General features: G+C 47.6%; 1 protein-coding gene across 2 annotated transcripts in view; it reads left to right on the forward strand.

Moving 5' to 3' along the window:
- Positions 1-13,815, forward strand: part of FBXW4 (F-box and WD repeat domain containing 4) — an 83,334-nt gene that overhangs the window by 64,333 nt on the left and 5,186 nt on the right. For both annotated transcript variants that reach the window (XM_027529058.1, XM_027529060.1), the window contains exon 6: positions 7,652-7,717. In XM_027529058.1, the coding sequence (XP_027384859.1) occupies positions 7,652-7,717 (66 nt within the window). The remainder of the gene's footprint in view (positions 1-7,651; positions 7,718-13,815) is intronic.

The following is a 13,815-nucleotide window of genomic DNA, read 5'->3' on the forward strand; positions in this document are numbered from 1 at the left end:
GTATGTGGGTCAAGAAGCAACATTTAGAACCTTACACAGAACAACTGACTGGTTCAAAATTGGGAAAGGAGTACGGCAGGGCTGTATATTGTCACCCTGTTTATTTAAATTATATGCAGAGTGCATCACGTGAAATGCCGGGGTGGATGACTCATAAGCTAGAATCAAGATTGCCAGGAAGAAGATCAACAACCTCAGATATGCAGAGGATAACACTCTGATGGCAGAAAGTGAAGAGGAACTAAGGAGCCTCTTGATGAGGGTGAAAGAGGACAGTGAAAGCTGGCTTAAAACTCAACATTTAAAAAAATGAAGATCATGGCATCTGGTCCCATCACTTCATGGCAAATAGAAGGAGAGAAAGTAGAAGCAGTGACAGATTTTCTCTTTTTGGGCTCTAAAATCACTGCGGATGGTGACTGAAGCCATTAAATCAGAAGACATTTGTTTCTTGGAAGGAAAGCTATGGCAAACCTAGATAGCATATTAAAAAGCAAAGACATCACTTTGCCAATGAAGGTCCATATTGTCAAAGCTATAGTTTTCCCAGTAGTCATGTACAGATGTGAGGGTTGGACCATAAGAAGGCTAAGTGCCGAAGAATTGATGCTTTTGAACTGTGGTGTTGGAGAAGACTCTTGAGAGTCCCCTGGACTGCAAGAAGATCAAACCAGTCAATCCTAAAGGAAACCAACCCTGAATATTCAGTGAAAGGACTGATGCTGAAGCTGAAGCTCCAATACTTTGGCCACCTGATGCAAATACTTTTCCACAGGTGCCTCATTGGAAAAGACTGATGCTGGGAAAGATTGAAGGCAAAAGGAGAAGAGGGAGGCAGAGGATGAGATGGTTGGGTGGCATCACCAGTTCAATGGACATGAACTTGGGCAAACTCTGGGAAGTAGTGAGGGACAGGGAGGCCTGGCACGCTACAGTCCGTGGGGTTGCAGAGTCAGACATGACTTAACAACCGAACAACAAATGGTAGTTCTATTTTTCACTTTTTTGAGGAAACTTCACATTGTTTTCCATGGTGGCTGCACCAATTTACATTCCCACCAACAGTGCATGAGGGTTTCCTTTTCTTCACACCCTCTCCAGCAGTGGCTATCTCTTGTCTTTTTGATGACAGCCATTCTAACAGATGTGAAGTGATATCTCATTGTGGTTTGGATTTGGATTTTTCCTGATGATTAACAATGTTTAGAATCTTTTGATGTGCCTGCTAGCTATCTCTATGCCTTCTTTGGAAAAATGTTCGGGTCCTCTGCCCATTTTCTAATCAGATTGTTTGGCTTTCTGCAGGGGAGTTGTGTGAGTTCTTTATATATTTTGGTTATTAGCCCCTTAGTGGATATATGCTTTGCAAATACATTCTGCCATTCATTAGGTTGCCTTTTCATCTTGTTGATGATTTCCTTTCTTTTGCAAAAGTCTCTTAGCTTGATGAGCTCCCACTTGTTTATTTTTGCTTTTGTTGCTTTTGTTTTGGAGTCTCATACAAAAAATCATTGCCAGGAGTGGTGTCACTACTAGGTTTTCTTTTTAGGAGTTTTATGGTTTCAGGTCTTACATTCAAATCTTTAATCCATTTTGAGTTAATTTTTGTGTACAGTATAAGATAGTTGTTTCATTCTTTGGCAAGTGGCTATCCAATTTTCTCAACACTGTTTATTGAAGAGACTGACCGTTCTCCCATTGTGTATGCTTGCCTCTTTTGTAGTTAAAAATAATTAATTATTCTTTAGTTCGATCAACAAAGTTGTATTTAACTTCCCCACTCAGCTATTTTAAAATAGTTCCATTAATGCTGCTTGTACCCTACTTTTTTTTTCTTATAAAACATCTTGTCTATATTCTTTGGGAATATCATTTTAAATGTCTGTTTAATATTACATTAAGTAGATAGACCAGCATTTATTCAACATATTTTTGGTCTTGACCCCTTGAAGACAAGGCACATCCTTCTTTCCCTGTTAATCCATTTTGGTTCAATCACCCATGAAGTTGGGCTAACCTTCTTTTGAATTTTTGTTTTCTGTCTGAAGCATCTCTTTGAGGTAATGGTATGCCAGATGCTATGTGAAATGGACCTTCTTTTTATTTGCCTTAAACTTTACTCATTCAAGTTTCAGAGAGGCATCTTGGTCTTGTTATCCTTTAGTTTGGTGAACGAAGTTGTGTTTACCTTCTCCTCTGTGGTTAAGCTTTAGTTCTGGGCACTCCCTCCCCAGCCTTGATAGGCAGGCACTGCTATAGATGGTAGGCCCCACATTGTGCTTCTGACCCCATCACTGATGGGACACTCAGCCTTCTGGTCTGTAGAGAGCATTCAGGTGTATGTACCCCCACTGCAAGGTGGATGTTTGCTGATGAGAACAAGATTTCTTTGTCTCTCTTTTTTGTTCCTTCCCAAATAACATCTATTTCCCTTCCCCTGGGGTGCCCTGTTGACTGGATCTTGGGAACTGGCTGCCTCATCCTTCACCTGCCCAGGACTGTGTCTCTCCTCTTCCTGACTTCTGTTGACCTCCTGTTCCCACTCCGCTGGTCCCTCCCTCACAGTGCTGTCACTGCACTTCTGCCTCTGGCCTAGCCTCACCCGATGAGTTTGTGTGACCTTCGCACTGCATTCATGCTTTGGGACTTAGCCGCTATAATGATGTCCATGGCGCAGGTTAGCAGATGGCGGCAGCAGCAATGAGACCTGACATGTTCTAATGACTCTCTTCTTCCCACCCTTGCTGGCCGAGCTGATGGAGGGGCAGGGGTTTCCTTGAGGCGTTTTAGGAGGGGGCCAAGGGAAATCGGGGGGCACCCAGGTGCCGATGAAGCCTGTGACCTTTGCTGCTATAATATCAGTGTTTCACAAGCAGGGCGGTTCGGGAGCCCACTTGCAGCCCATCAAAAATTGATTTAATTGCAATTTTTCCTCCAATTAGGAGCACTGGAGCCTGACTAATTGGAGTAATAGAGAGTAATAAGGCTCAGATAAAAAGCCTTCCTCGGCGGCCTTTGTATCTCGTGTCAGTGCCTGTCAGAGGTCAGAGAGCTTGCATATTCTATTAGGCAGCCCGGCCTTCATTTGTACAAATTAGTTTACCCAACAGTAATTAAAATGCCAATGCGGGTTGAAGAGAACTGAATACACTTGATGGGCATGTTGGTGAATGATGTGACAGCTCTGGTGGCCTCCCTTGCCAAAGTGTGTCAGCCCAGCTCAGAGGCGGCTGGGGCCTGGGCCAGCTGGGCAGCTCCAGGCCAGCCACGGGGCACAGCTGCCGAGCACACCCTTCTGCTGCCCCTCCTCAGAGCCCCTCCGTCGCTCCTTTCTTCTCCCAGGTGGAGTCATTTGTTCACTTGTCCATTCGTTCATTCAATAAGCATTTGAGTTGTCAGTATGTGGCAGGCATTATACTAGGTGCTGGGGAAAGAACTTATGGGGCACAGGGTGTAAAATCACTTGGGCTCTGGAATTAAGACTGCTGCTGCTGCTGCTGCTGCTGCGGGTTCAAATTCTAGTCCCACTGGTTGCTCCATGTGTGAGCAAGATCAAGGTTGTTACTTCTCTGTGTCTCAGTGTCCTCGTCTGTCAGACATGAGGGAGTAGACAGAGTAGTGCTTTGGAGACTTTGTTTGCAGACTCTAGCACACAGAAAGTGCTCAGTCACTTCCTAGGGTAGTGAAGAGGGTCCAAACAAAGGCAGAGGCAGCATGTATATACCTTCTTTTCACCCTGCCCACACCTGACTGATTTTCCTTCATACTTTCCTCTCCTCTGTTATGTATCTTTGTTATTTTCTATTCCTCAACTTGACTACCAGAACTCCCAACTCTGTTGGTCTCTCTGATGTGAGGGCTCTTATGTCTTCTTCTTGGGCCTATGGATAATCTCTGTGAGGCCAGGTTTTCCTAAGTTGGGACCAGGGGGCCAGTAAGGTAGCTTGGGCATCTGGGCAGGGTGAGACTTTGTAGAGTGGATGAGAAATTGTAGAAGGCTAGCTTCTGATAAGGACTTTCTGGTCCAAAAAGAGAAGAGTTTGTGGAGTCAGAATGACTTTTAGACCCTCAGGGTGAGAGAGTGTATGCATTTGTGTAAGAGCATGTGTGTGTATGTGTGTGCTGACATTTTTAGGTATTGCTGGTTATTGTTACTGCTCAGTTGCTAAGTCGTGTCTGCCTCTTTGTGACCCAATGGACTGTAGCATGCCAGGCTTCCCTGTCCATCACTATCTCCTGGAGTTTTCTCAGATTCATGTCCATTGAGTTGGTGATGCTGTCTAACCATGTCATCCTCTGCTGGCCTCTTCTCCTTTTGCTTTCAATCTTTCCCAGCATTAGGGTCTTTTCCATTGAGTCGGCTCTTCACATCAGGTGGCCAAAGTATTGGAGCTTCAGAATCAGTCCTTCCAGTGAATATTCAGGATTGATTTCCTTTAAGATTGACTGGTTTGATCTCCTTGCAGTCCAAGGGACTCTCAAGAGTTTTCTCCAGCACCACAATTGAAAGCCATCAATCTTTGGCACTCAGCCTTCTTTATGCTCCAACTCTTAAATCCATACATGACTACTGGAAAAACCACAGCTTTGACTATATGAACCTTCGTTGGCAAAGTGATGTCTTTGCTTTTTAATATGCTGTCTAGGTTTATCATAGCTTTCCTTCCAAGGAGCAAGTGTCTTCTAATTTCATGGCTACAATCACTGTCTGCAGTGATTTTGGAGTCCGAGAAAATAAAATCTGTCAACTGTTTCCACTTTTTCTCCATCTATTTACCATGAATTGATGGGACCAGATGTCATGAACTTAGTCTTTTGAATGTTGAGTTTTAAGCCAGCTTTTTCACTGTGCTCTTTTACCCTCATCAAGAGGCTCTTTAGTTCTTCACTTTCTGCCATTACAGTGGTATCATCTGCATATCCGAGGTTGTTGGTATTTTTGCAGGCAATCTTGATTCCAGCTTGTGAGTCATCCAGCCCGGCATTTTGCATTATGTACTCTGCATATAATTTAATAAACAGAGTGACAATATATAGCTTTGTCAATGCTCCTTTCTTCTCGTCTGTTATCTGGTTGTGCTTCACTGTACAACTTCACTGTACCAAAACTGTGTCATGTGTTATTCAGGTCTGAGCTTGCAGATTTGGGAATTAATCCTCTAAGAAGCAGAAGGACCCCCTTCACAGCTCCTATGACTAGCTTCCTCTGCTGTGTTGGCTGTGAACTCTGGAAGGCCCTTTCAGTTGAAGTCTGTAGATTTGTTTTGGGCATCTCTTTGGTACCAGACACTGTGCTGGGCACTGGAATACACAAGAGCCACCAGACAGTCCATGATCTCAAAAAGAAGATGAGAAGACAACCCCTCAAATGCCATTTGTCTCGTGCAGGCACGATCAGCGTGTGGCAGGACTTAAGAGGAAGGCCTGTCAGGCTACTGAGCAGCCAGCAGATCCTGCTTCTGCCTGTTGAGTAGGGCTGACCGTCCCTGTCCCTCAGGGGGCTGACAGTCCCTGTGGTTTGGATGTGAATCTTGGTGAACGTTCCAAGCAGGACCTGGCTCCAAATCTGCTTAACTGCTGCTTACATGGTTGTTTTTGTTTTGTTTTGACTGAGTGTTAAATTTGATTAAACTCTTCAGATCAGATCAGATCAGTCGCCTTAGGCCCTCATAAATGCCAGAGGGACTCTCTACTCTCCCTCCTGTATCTGCTTCCTGCTTTACATGGTTAAACAAGGGAAAAGGGCAGCTTTTGGAAGGAAATGTTCACAGTTGTTATATCCAGGCAATTAAGAAAGATCCTTATGGGCATGAAGGTGAGAGGCATTCCTCCTGGAGGCAAAGGGTGAGGGTCAGGGGTGGGTGGGCAGGAACAGAGGACAGGAATCCAGGGGCAGGGGTTCCCATCGCTGCTGGGAAGTCAGAGCTGTGGAGGCGCCTCCCCTCTTTCTCCATTGACTGACCTTGATGGTAATTTAGGCCTGTGGCCAGTCAGAGGTCTGCCACAGGCCTCCTTAAGAGTCTGTGTGTCTGTGCTGGTGCCCCTCACCTGGCTCCCTACTTCTCAAAAGTCTGGAGAGCCCTATTGCCTGCATGAATGATTTCTAAGGGCTATTATGTTTCCAACCCAAGGTAATTAGCTTTACCAGTTATTACTGGATTGCCCTCAAGAGAAAAATGTTGGTGGGAGAGGGAAGTGAGGATAACACCTCCTGGCTTTGTAGTTTGGGGCTTCAGTGTCCAGTGGCTGCATACCAGGCTGGGTGTCACCTGGAGCATGACAGAGTGACTGTTTTAGAATACCATTCTAGTTTAGTGGCTACTGGCATGCCTATAGGTTGATAGGAGGCTGGGAAGACTGAGCATGTCCCTAGAGAAGTCTTGATTTGAGGCATGGATGCTCCAGGGTGGTTTATGTGGCCTTTTTGTCTGCCTTGGGTTGAAACATAAACCCCTGCCCTGCAATTTTGATTGTAAATCAGTGGCTTGCCCAGTGCCTGCCCTAACATCTCCTCTATCAGCAACTAGCAGGCCAACCCCCCACCAAGCCAAAGCCATCGGCTTCTCAGAGCCCCAACTGCGGAAATCCATCTCCCCACTGACATGCTTAGGATCAGAGAGCCACAGGTGCTGGGCAGGGCCAGGGCCGATAGGCTGCTGCCCCACAGTGCTAACGTGTCATTAATATGTCCAGGCCCTCCCCCCAAGCCCAGACATGTAGGGACTTGGCCCTTCCCTGCCCCAGGGCTCCTGAGTGACATAACTGCTTTCAGCTCTCTTGTTCCAGTTTAGATTTTCAAGCCCAGTGTTCCTGCAGGCTCCCCCTCCCAACACCTTCCAAATCCTCTGACAAAGGAGTGGTCTGGCACATGGGTTCAAGTTCTAGTCCTAGGACTGTGGCCAGCCTGGCTCATTGAATGGATTCTTCTCACTGGGTTTGGGCCTCCACTTAAAATGAAACTGCAGATTATATATGTTGAACTTTTTAGGGGTTTAAGAGAGGCTCTTAAATATGGGCAATATGGTCAGAGTGTTCCTTCTCTCTCGCCTCTTGGCAGTGTCTGTCATTGTCCTCTAAACTCTGACTTTCATCCCACTCCCACAGCAGTACTGACTGCCTAGGCCCTCACACTCCCTGCTCTCCCACCCTCACCTTTTCATGCCATCACCTGCCTTTCATCATTGGCCTCTTCTCACTTTGGTGCCTTTATGCCTGCTCTGTGCTTGTATCATGTTGCCATATTCCCCAGCTCTTACAACCTTCAGTAAAGCCGCCCAGCCTCCCTCACCGCTGACCAGGGTAGCAGCTTCCAGCGCCCAACAACCTGTTATGGGGAGAAGTTGGTGTTCATACAACTGAAGACCAACAGGCTTGCTCTCCCTTGGCCTCAGTTGCAAATCTAGAGATCCATTCTTAAGCTGCCATTGAACCCGTGGGTCCTCTGGCCAAGCAGCTCTGGGAGGTTACAGCCGTCACTCTAATTCCATATGGTTTCCCACAACTTCTCTGATGGCTCTCCTGGCTGCTTCTCTCAGCTTGGCTTAACCTCATGGTACCCTGGAGAATGAGCACAGCACTTCCAGTTGTGTAGCCATTTCCGCCACAAGTTCTGACAAGCCAGACCTGACTCTGCTCTCCTTTTGTTTGGCAGCTCCTTTGTGACAGGGACGGCTTGTTGTGGGCACTTCTCACCCTTAAGAATCTGGGACCTCAACAGGTAAGAGATTCCTGAGCCCACCATGGCTTCCAGGGTGGGTGGGGCTGGAACAGCTGGGAGGCCAAGGAAAGAGCTGCCCAAGCCAGCCCATTTCAGTTGCCTGAGTGGTCCAGGAGGAGGTTGAAAGTAATTAAAAAAAACTGAGAACGTGTGCCCACACAAAAGCCTATATACAAATGTTCAGTAGCTTGATCCTCAACAGTCAAAAAACAGAACAGCCCAAATGTTCTTCAGTGGGTGAATGCTGACTGATGGGGAAAGAAAGTTTGGTATATGCATGCCAGAGAACACTACTGAGCAAGAAGGACAAGAACAGTACTGACACATGCAGCGACTTCTGCGACTCTCAAGGGAATTACGCAGCATAAAGGGAAAAACCTCCAAAGTCCGCACAACCCGACTGGCTCCACTGTGTCACCTTCTCACATAAGATCAATTGTTAGCTTATGGAAACTGTTGAAGTAATTTATAATAGGTGCCTAATTTCATGTAGAACTTATGATAACAGTTAGGATTTATGATACTTCTCTAAGGAGTGCCTTACTGTGTGGCTATAAAAAATTTTATCTATCCTTAGAGATGATTTTTCTAAAAGAAATTTTGGAAGTGCCCACAGATCCTTAAGAAGAACAATAAAGAACAGTTAAAATACACCTAGGTTTTATTTACAATTCTCTGCCTTGGCAGGCTTGACACATTCCCATCTGATTACCTGCTATTCTGTGTTTTTTTTTTTTTTTTTAACTTTTCATTTGAAATAATTATAGATTAATAGGAAGTTACAAAAGTAGGAAGGCAAGGTACCTGTGTAACATCTTATATAATATCAAACCTAGCAAGTTGGTAGGTACAGTTGGTACAGTCTACAGACCTTTAACTGATTCTACTTATTTTGTGTATATAAATTTCTTTGCAGTTTTATCCCATGTGTAGAATCATGTGACTACTGCCCCAATAAAGATACAGAACTGTGCTGTTCATTAGCACAAAGACCCTTCCTATACACCTTCATAGCTGCACCCATCCTCTGCCCCTCCCTCTTGCTCCTAATCCCTGGCAAACCACTTAGATGTTCTTCATCTCTGTAATTTCGTTATTTTGAAGGTATTATATAAATGAAATAATGTATGTAGTATATACGTAATATGTAATCTTTGGAGGTTTTTCCGTTTATGCTGCGTAATTCCCTTGAGTCACAGAAGTCGCTGCGTGTGTCAGTACTGCTCTCGTCCTTCTTGCTCAGTAGTGTTCTCTGGCATGCATATACCAAACTTTCTTTCCCCATCAGTCAGCATTCACCCATTGAAGAACATTTGGGCTGTTCTGTTTCTTGACTGTTGCGGATCAAACTATTGTGTATAGGCTTTTGTGTGGGCACATGTTCTCAGTTTTTTTAATTACTGCCTGGGAATACAATTGCTGGGTCATTTGGTAAGTATGTGCTTAGTTTTTTTACCTGCCAGCCTGTTTTCAGTATCTTACCACTTTATGTTCTGACTCCAGTATCTGAGAGATCTAGTTTCTGCACGTTTCCAACAGCATCTGGTAGTGTCACTAGTTTTTATTTGAATTATTTTAATGGATGTGTTACTTGTGGTTTTGATTCAAATTTCCCTAGTAGCTAATGATGTTGAACATCTTTTCATGTGCTAATTTGCCCTCTATAGATTCTCTTTGGTAAAATGTCTGCTCATGTTTGCCTATCTCTGACTAGATAGTTTGCTTTTTCACTGACGAGGTCACAGAGATAGGCATTTCTGCTGAAAGTCAGTTTTATTTAGTCACGTTGTTGGGTATGCTTGGCATCAGTACTGACCCAGGCCTGGGATGGTAGACGAGCTGGGGCAGTGAGGGTGTGTACCACCCCACTGTGGTCCAGCTGTATCCTGAAGGCTGAGTAACCTTTGAATGGTCTCTTCTGCCTGTGGTTGCCGTGGTGGGGGTATGTTGGGGCACAGATTAGTGGTCAGAATGGAGTTCTAAGGCACCAGCTCCTTCAACAGCATTCTCGTATGAAACCCCTAGACCTCACTAACACTAAACACTGGCCTTTATAGAACCCAGAAAGGACCCAAGTGAGAATGGGTACAAGACAGCTATGGCCTCAGTTCTCACTGGAGCCAGACAGCAAATAGCCACTGCACCCTCTGGCCAGCCTGAGGCTAGGCTGCCCTGGGCATTGCTTGGCTTCACCTGCCTTCTCTCTGGCTCCCAGACTCCTCTCCTCACCACTGAGGAGCCAGGCCTCACTTAAACACCTCTTCCGTCCTCAGGGAAGCTTGAGGACCAGTGGTGCAGGGACTGAAGGGGAATATGCCCTGATGGAGGCATCCACTTTTGGTGGGAGGAAATGGATGGACAGGACAACTGTCTGTAGCTTCTTTCCCAAAGAAGCCCAAGCAGATAATAAAGCCATGTAGAAAATAGGATTAAGGTAATGAACAGGCAGGACAGAGTTTGATCTTTCAATAACAGCAAAGCCTGACTGACAGGCCAATCTGGAAGGTGGAGCAGCATCGAAGGCAGGACTCGGTGGCGGGGCGGTGCTCAGTGCTGGGTGGATTCTTTGCTTTTAACCTGTCACCACTGAAACCTGAGGAGGGCCGGGATTTTCTTTTATGTGTGTGCTCAGCCTGGGGGGAGGAGCACTGGAGGGCAGTTTTGCTCAGAGCATGGCCCCTCCAGAGGCTGCCCTTAGGGTGGTGGTGGGGGCTGGGACACACCTCAGAGGCATAGGCACCTGCTGGGCACCAGCGTGCCCTCATCCATCTGTGCCTCAGGAATGGGTCCTCAGGCAGCCTAGGCTGCTTTTCAGTGTCTGAGGACCTCTTTCAATGTCATCATGGCTCCCTCAAGCCCTCTGTGCCTCAGGATTCCTAGAGCCTCTGTTCTCCCTCTGAGGGCACGAGGAAGCGAGGTGCTAGCTGGAGCACACCGGTCTGAGAGCGGCTGTGGGCACCACGACATTGCCTGGATGGCAGGGAGCTTGGCTGTCCCCAACTCTTCTTCCTCTCCTGCCTCTCTGTCAGAGCTGTGGACCATGGGCTGGGCCCAGCGGCAGGGGACTTCTAACCTGTGTAAACCAGATGGGAAGAAAGATAAGAGTCCTTCCCCCAGTTTGGATGTGCTGGCGTGTTCCTGTTTCCAAGGGTTGATGGTGTTCAGGCCATCCCTGGCCCCCAGGAGCTCTGTCTTGACCCTGCCACTCACCCGCCACTGAGGTATCCCTAGTTAGGCCCTGCGGAACTGTGCCCAAGTCATCCTGTTCCTGACCTTGAGTCTGGAGAAATGAAGGCCCATGTAGTGTTCTCTGTCTGCATTTGCTAAGGGCCCTTGGCTCTGCCCCAGGAATGGTGGTGTCTGTGTGGGGCACACCTCCTGCTGCTGGAAGACCCTGGGGTGGGTGGGGGTTCTGATTGGCCTGACATCACACATAGAGCTTCCCCTGGCTCTGTCCTTACCAAGGTGCATTTGAGCTGGATCTAGCCTTGGTGCCCTGAGATGAGGCATTGGGGACGTGGGCACCAGGATGGAGAGGCCTGAGGTCTCACTCGGCTCTGGAGATTTCCCAGGGGGCCAGCTGTAGCTCCAAGCCAGCCAGGAACTGCTGGGTAAGGAAGAAAGGAGGGGTGGGTTTTGGTGCCTTGGCTCCTCCTAGGGTATTGAGGGTTTGAGTCCTTGGCTAGGTAGTGCACTGCTCAGTATGTGTGTGACTCACACCCCTGCATAATCCCACCTCATCTCCCCTTCCCCTTCTGGCCAGCATCATCCCTGGTGCCCCATGACTCCTCCATTTCCATCCTAAAGCCCCTAAGTCTCCTCTTTCTCAACAGAGGCAGGGGCAGAGAAGCTTCTCACATATTCTGACAGACACCATGTATTTTTCCCTTGGGCTTCTGCTCTACTACCTGACCCCTGTGCCTGAAATACCCCCTCTCTGCCTACTGAAACACTGCTCATTCTTTAGCATGAATAGACCTCTACCACGAGGCACTCCCTGATCCTCACCCCTGTGGCTGGAGATGGTGACCCTTAGAGCATTCATGGGGTCACCCTGTGGGCCACCACGTGGCCTGGAACTTATCTTGGAACCCTGGACCGAACATGGGAGATACACGTCACGGCATCCTACAGCATTGGAATGACAAAGGGTGCCCGGCTACACCCCTTTCTGTCTGCAGAAAAAACTGGGGTCCTGACTTCAGGCTGGGCCACTCTGAGGGCACTGTTAGTGCCCATCCCGCCCAGGTGTGGATTTGTCTCTGCCCCTGACCCTCCACCTGGGGCGGGGGGCCTGGTCCTCAGTCAGGGTGATTATGGGAATTGCCCCTCTTTAAGTATGTGCCTTCTCCTTTGAAAGTATTACTGACAGCTTTTTTCATTTTCTTTTTTCTTTACCTCTTTAAGGAACCCTGTAATTTCTTTCTCTTTCTTTCTTTTTCCCCCCACCCCTTTCCTTTTTCTTTCTTGTCCCCTCTGTCCCCCTGAACTCTTTGAAATTGGCTCTCTGCCTGCTGACACCAAACTGATACTTTGCGTTTCACTTCTCCTTATCCCTTTATGGCAACAGATGTTGAAATTTTGTATCCTTTTATCTGCCCGGCTGCCCCTTCCTGTAATTACGGTCCTCTTGTTAGCAGTACAAAGTGGGCTGCCTGGCTGCCTGGCCTTTGAGCCATTGTGTCTGAACACGTGTGCGCAGGCGGGTGCTGGAGTTGTGCACGCGCACACACGTGCATGTGAGGGGCCTGTGCTTGGAAAGGGCCCTTCCCGCTCACTGGACAGGGCTGGGGCCGGCGAAGCCTTAGTGGGCTTCTCCTGGTCTCCACGGTTCTATCTGGGACCTCGGTTACAGAACTGAGGTTGCCTCCTAAAGTCTCTCACCCTCCTCACCAGAGGGCTGGACAAGGACGGCCACTCCTGCCCCTCACCCTCCAGCAGTGAGCACCTGGAGGCCCGCAGTGGTCAGCTTATTCCCTTCACATACCCACACCTCCTGCCAAAGCAGGTGGCCCAGGCCTGCACCTCTGCAGTTGTTGGTCCTTCACCTGTGCCATCTCCCATCTTCTGTCCCTGCCGGTCACTCACTGCAGAAATGTCCTTTTATAAGTCCCCTTAGTAAACTCCCTTTTATCTCTCTCCTGGTACCAGCCAAGCCACCCCCTGTATTGTCAGTAGGGTAGATGAGACTTGTTTCCCTCCATGGAGGAAGGGACCATGTCCCTCCCTGCCCAAGTCTCAGCTCACATCTCCCTGCAGTCTCCATTAGGCACAATGACTTGTGTACAGAAGGCGCTTAGTAAATGACCATTGATCAAAGAAAGGAAGAGGAGAGGGTGGAAAGAAAGGAGGGCACACTGTCCTATTTTCTCAGTGACCATGTTAGGCCCAGCTTGTATTACACCTTCAGGGGAAGCGAAGATAAGGTAGACTGTCACTCTTCCATCCTTTCGTTTCAGAAGCCATTGTTTTATTTTTGTGGTTGCACATACTGGGTGAGGTATCCTCACACCCAAACAGATGCAGGAATTAACACCCACAGAACCTCCAAGGACCTGTGTTCTGTCTAGTCAAAGCTATGGTTTTTCCAGTAGTCATATATGGATGTGAGAGTTGGACTATAAAGAAAGCTGAGTGCCAAGAACTGATGCTTTTGAACTGTGGTGTTGGAGAAAACTCTTGAGAGTCCCTTGGACTGCAAGGAGATCAAACCAGTCCATCCTAAAGGAAATCAGTCCTGGGTGTTCATTGGAAGGACTGTTGCTGAAGCTGAAACTCCAATACTTTGGCCACCTGATGCGAAAAACTGACTCATTGGAAAAGACCCTGATGCTGGGAAAGATTGAAGGCAGAAGGGGACGACAGAGGATAAGATGGTTGGGTGGCATCACCGACTCAATGGACATGAGTTTGAGTGAAGTTCGGGAGTTGGTGATGGACAGGGAGGCCTGGCGTGCTGCAGTCCATGGGGTCGTAAAGAGTCGGACACGACTGAGCGACTGAACTGAACTGAACTTCCAGGGAGCAGCATCAGGAACCCAGTGTGTTAAGAGTGGCTGGAAATGGCGTGGGGGCCACAGGCATTCTTACATGTGGGT

The sequence above is a fragment of the Bos indicus x Bos taurus genome, chromosome 26 (assembly GCF_003369695.1).
Source record: "Bos indicus x Bos taurus breed Angus x Brahman F1 hybrid chromosome 26, Bos_hybrid_MaternalHap_v2.0, whole genome shotgun sequence".
Lineage (NCBI taxonomy): Eukaryota > Metazoa > Chordata > Mammalia > Artiodactyla > Bovidae > Bos > Bos indicus x Bos taurus.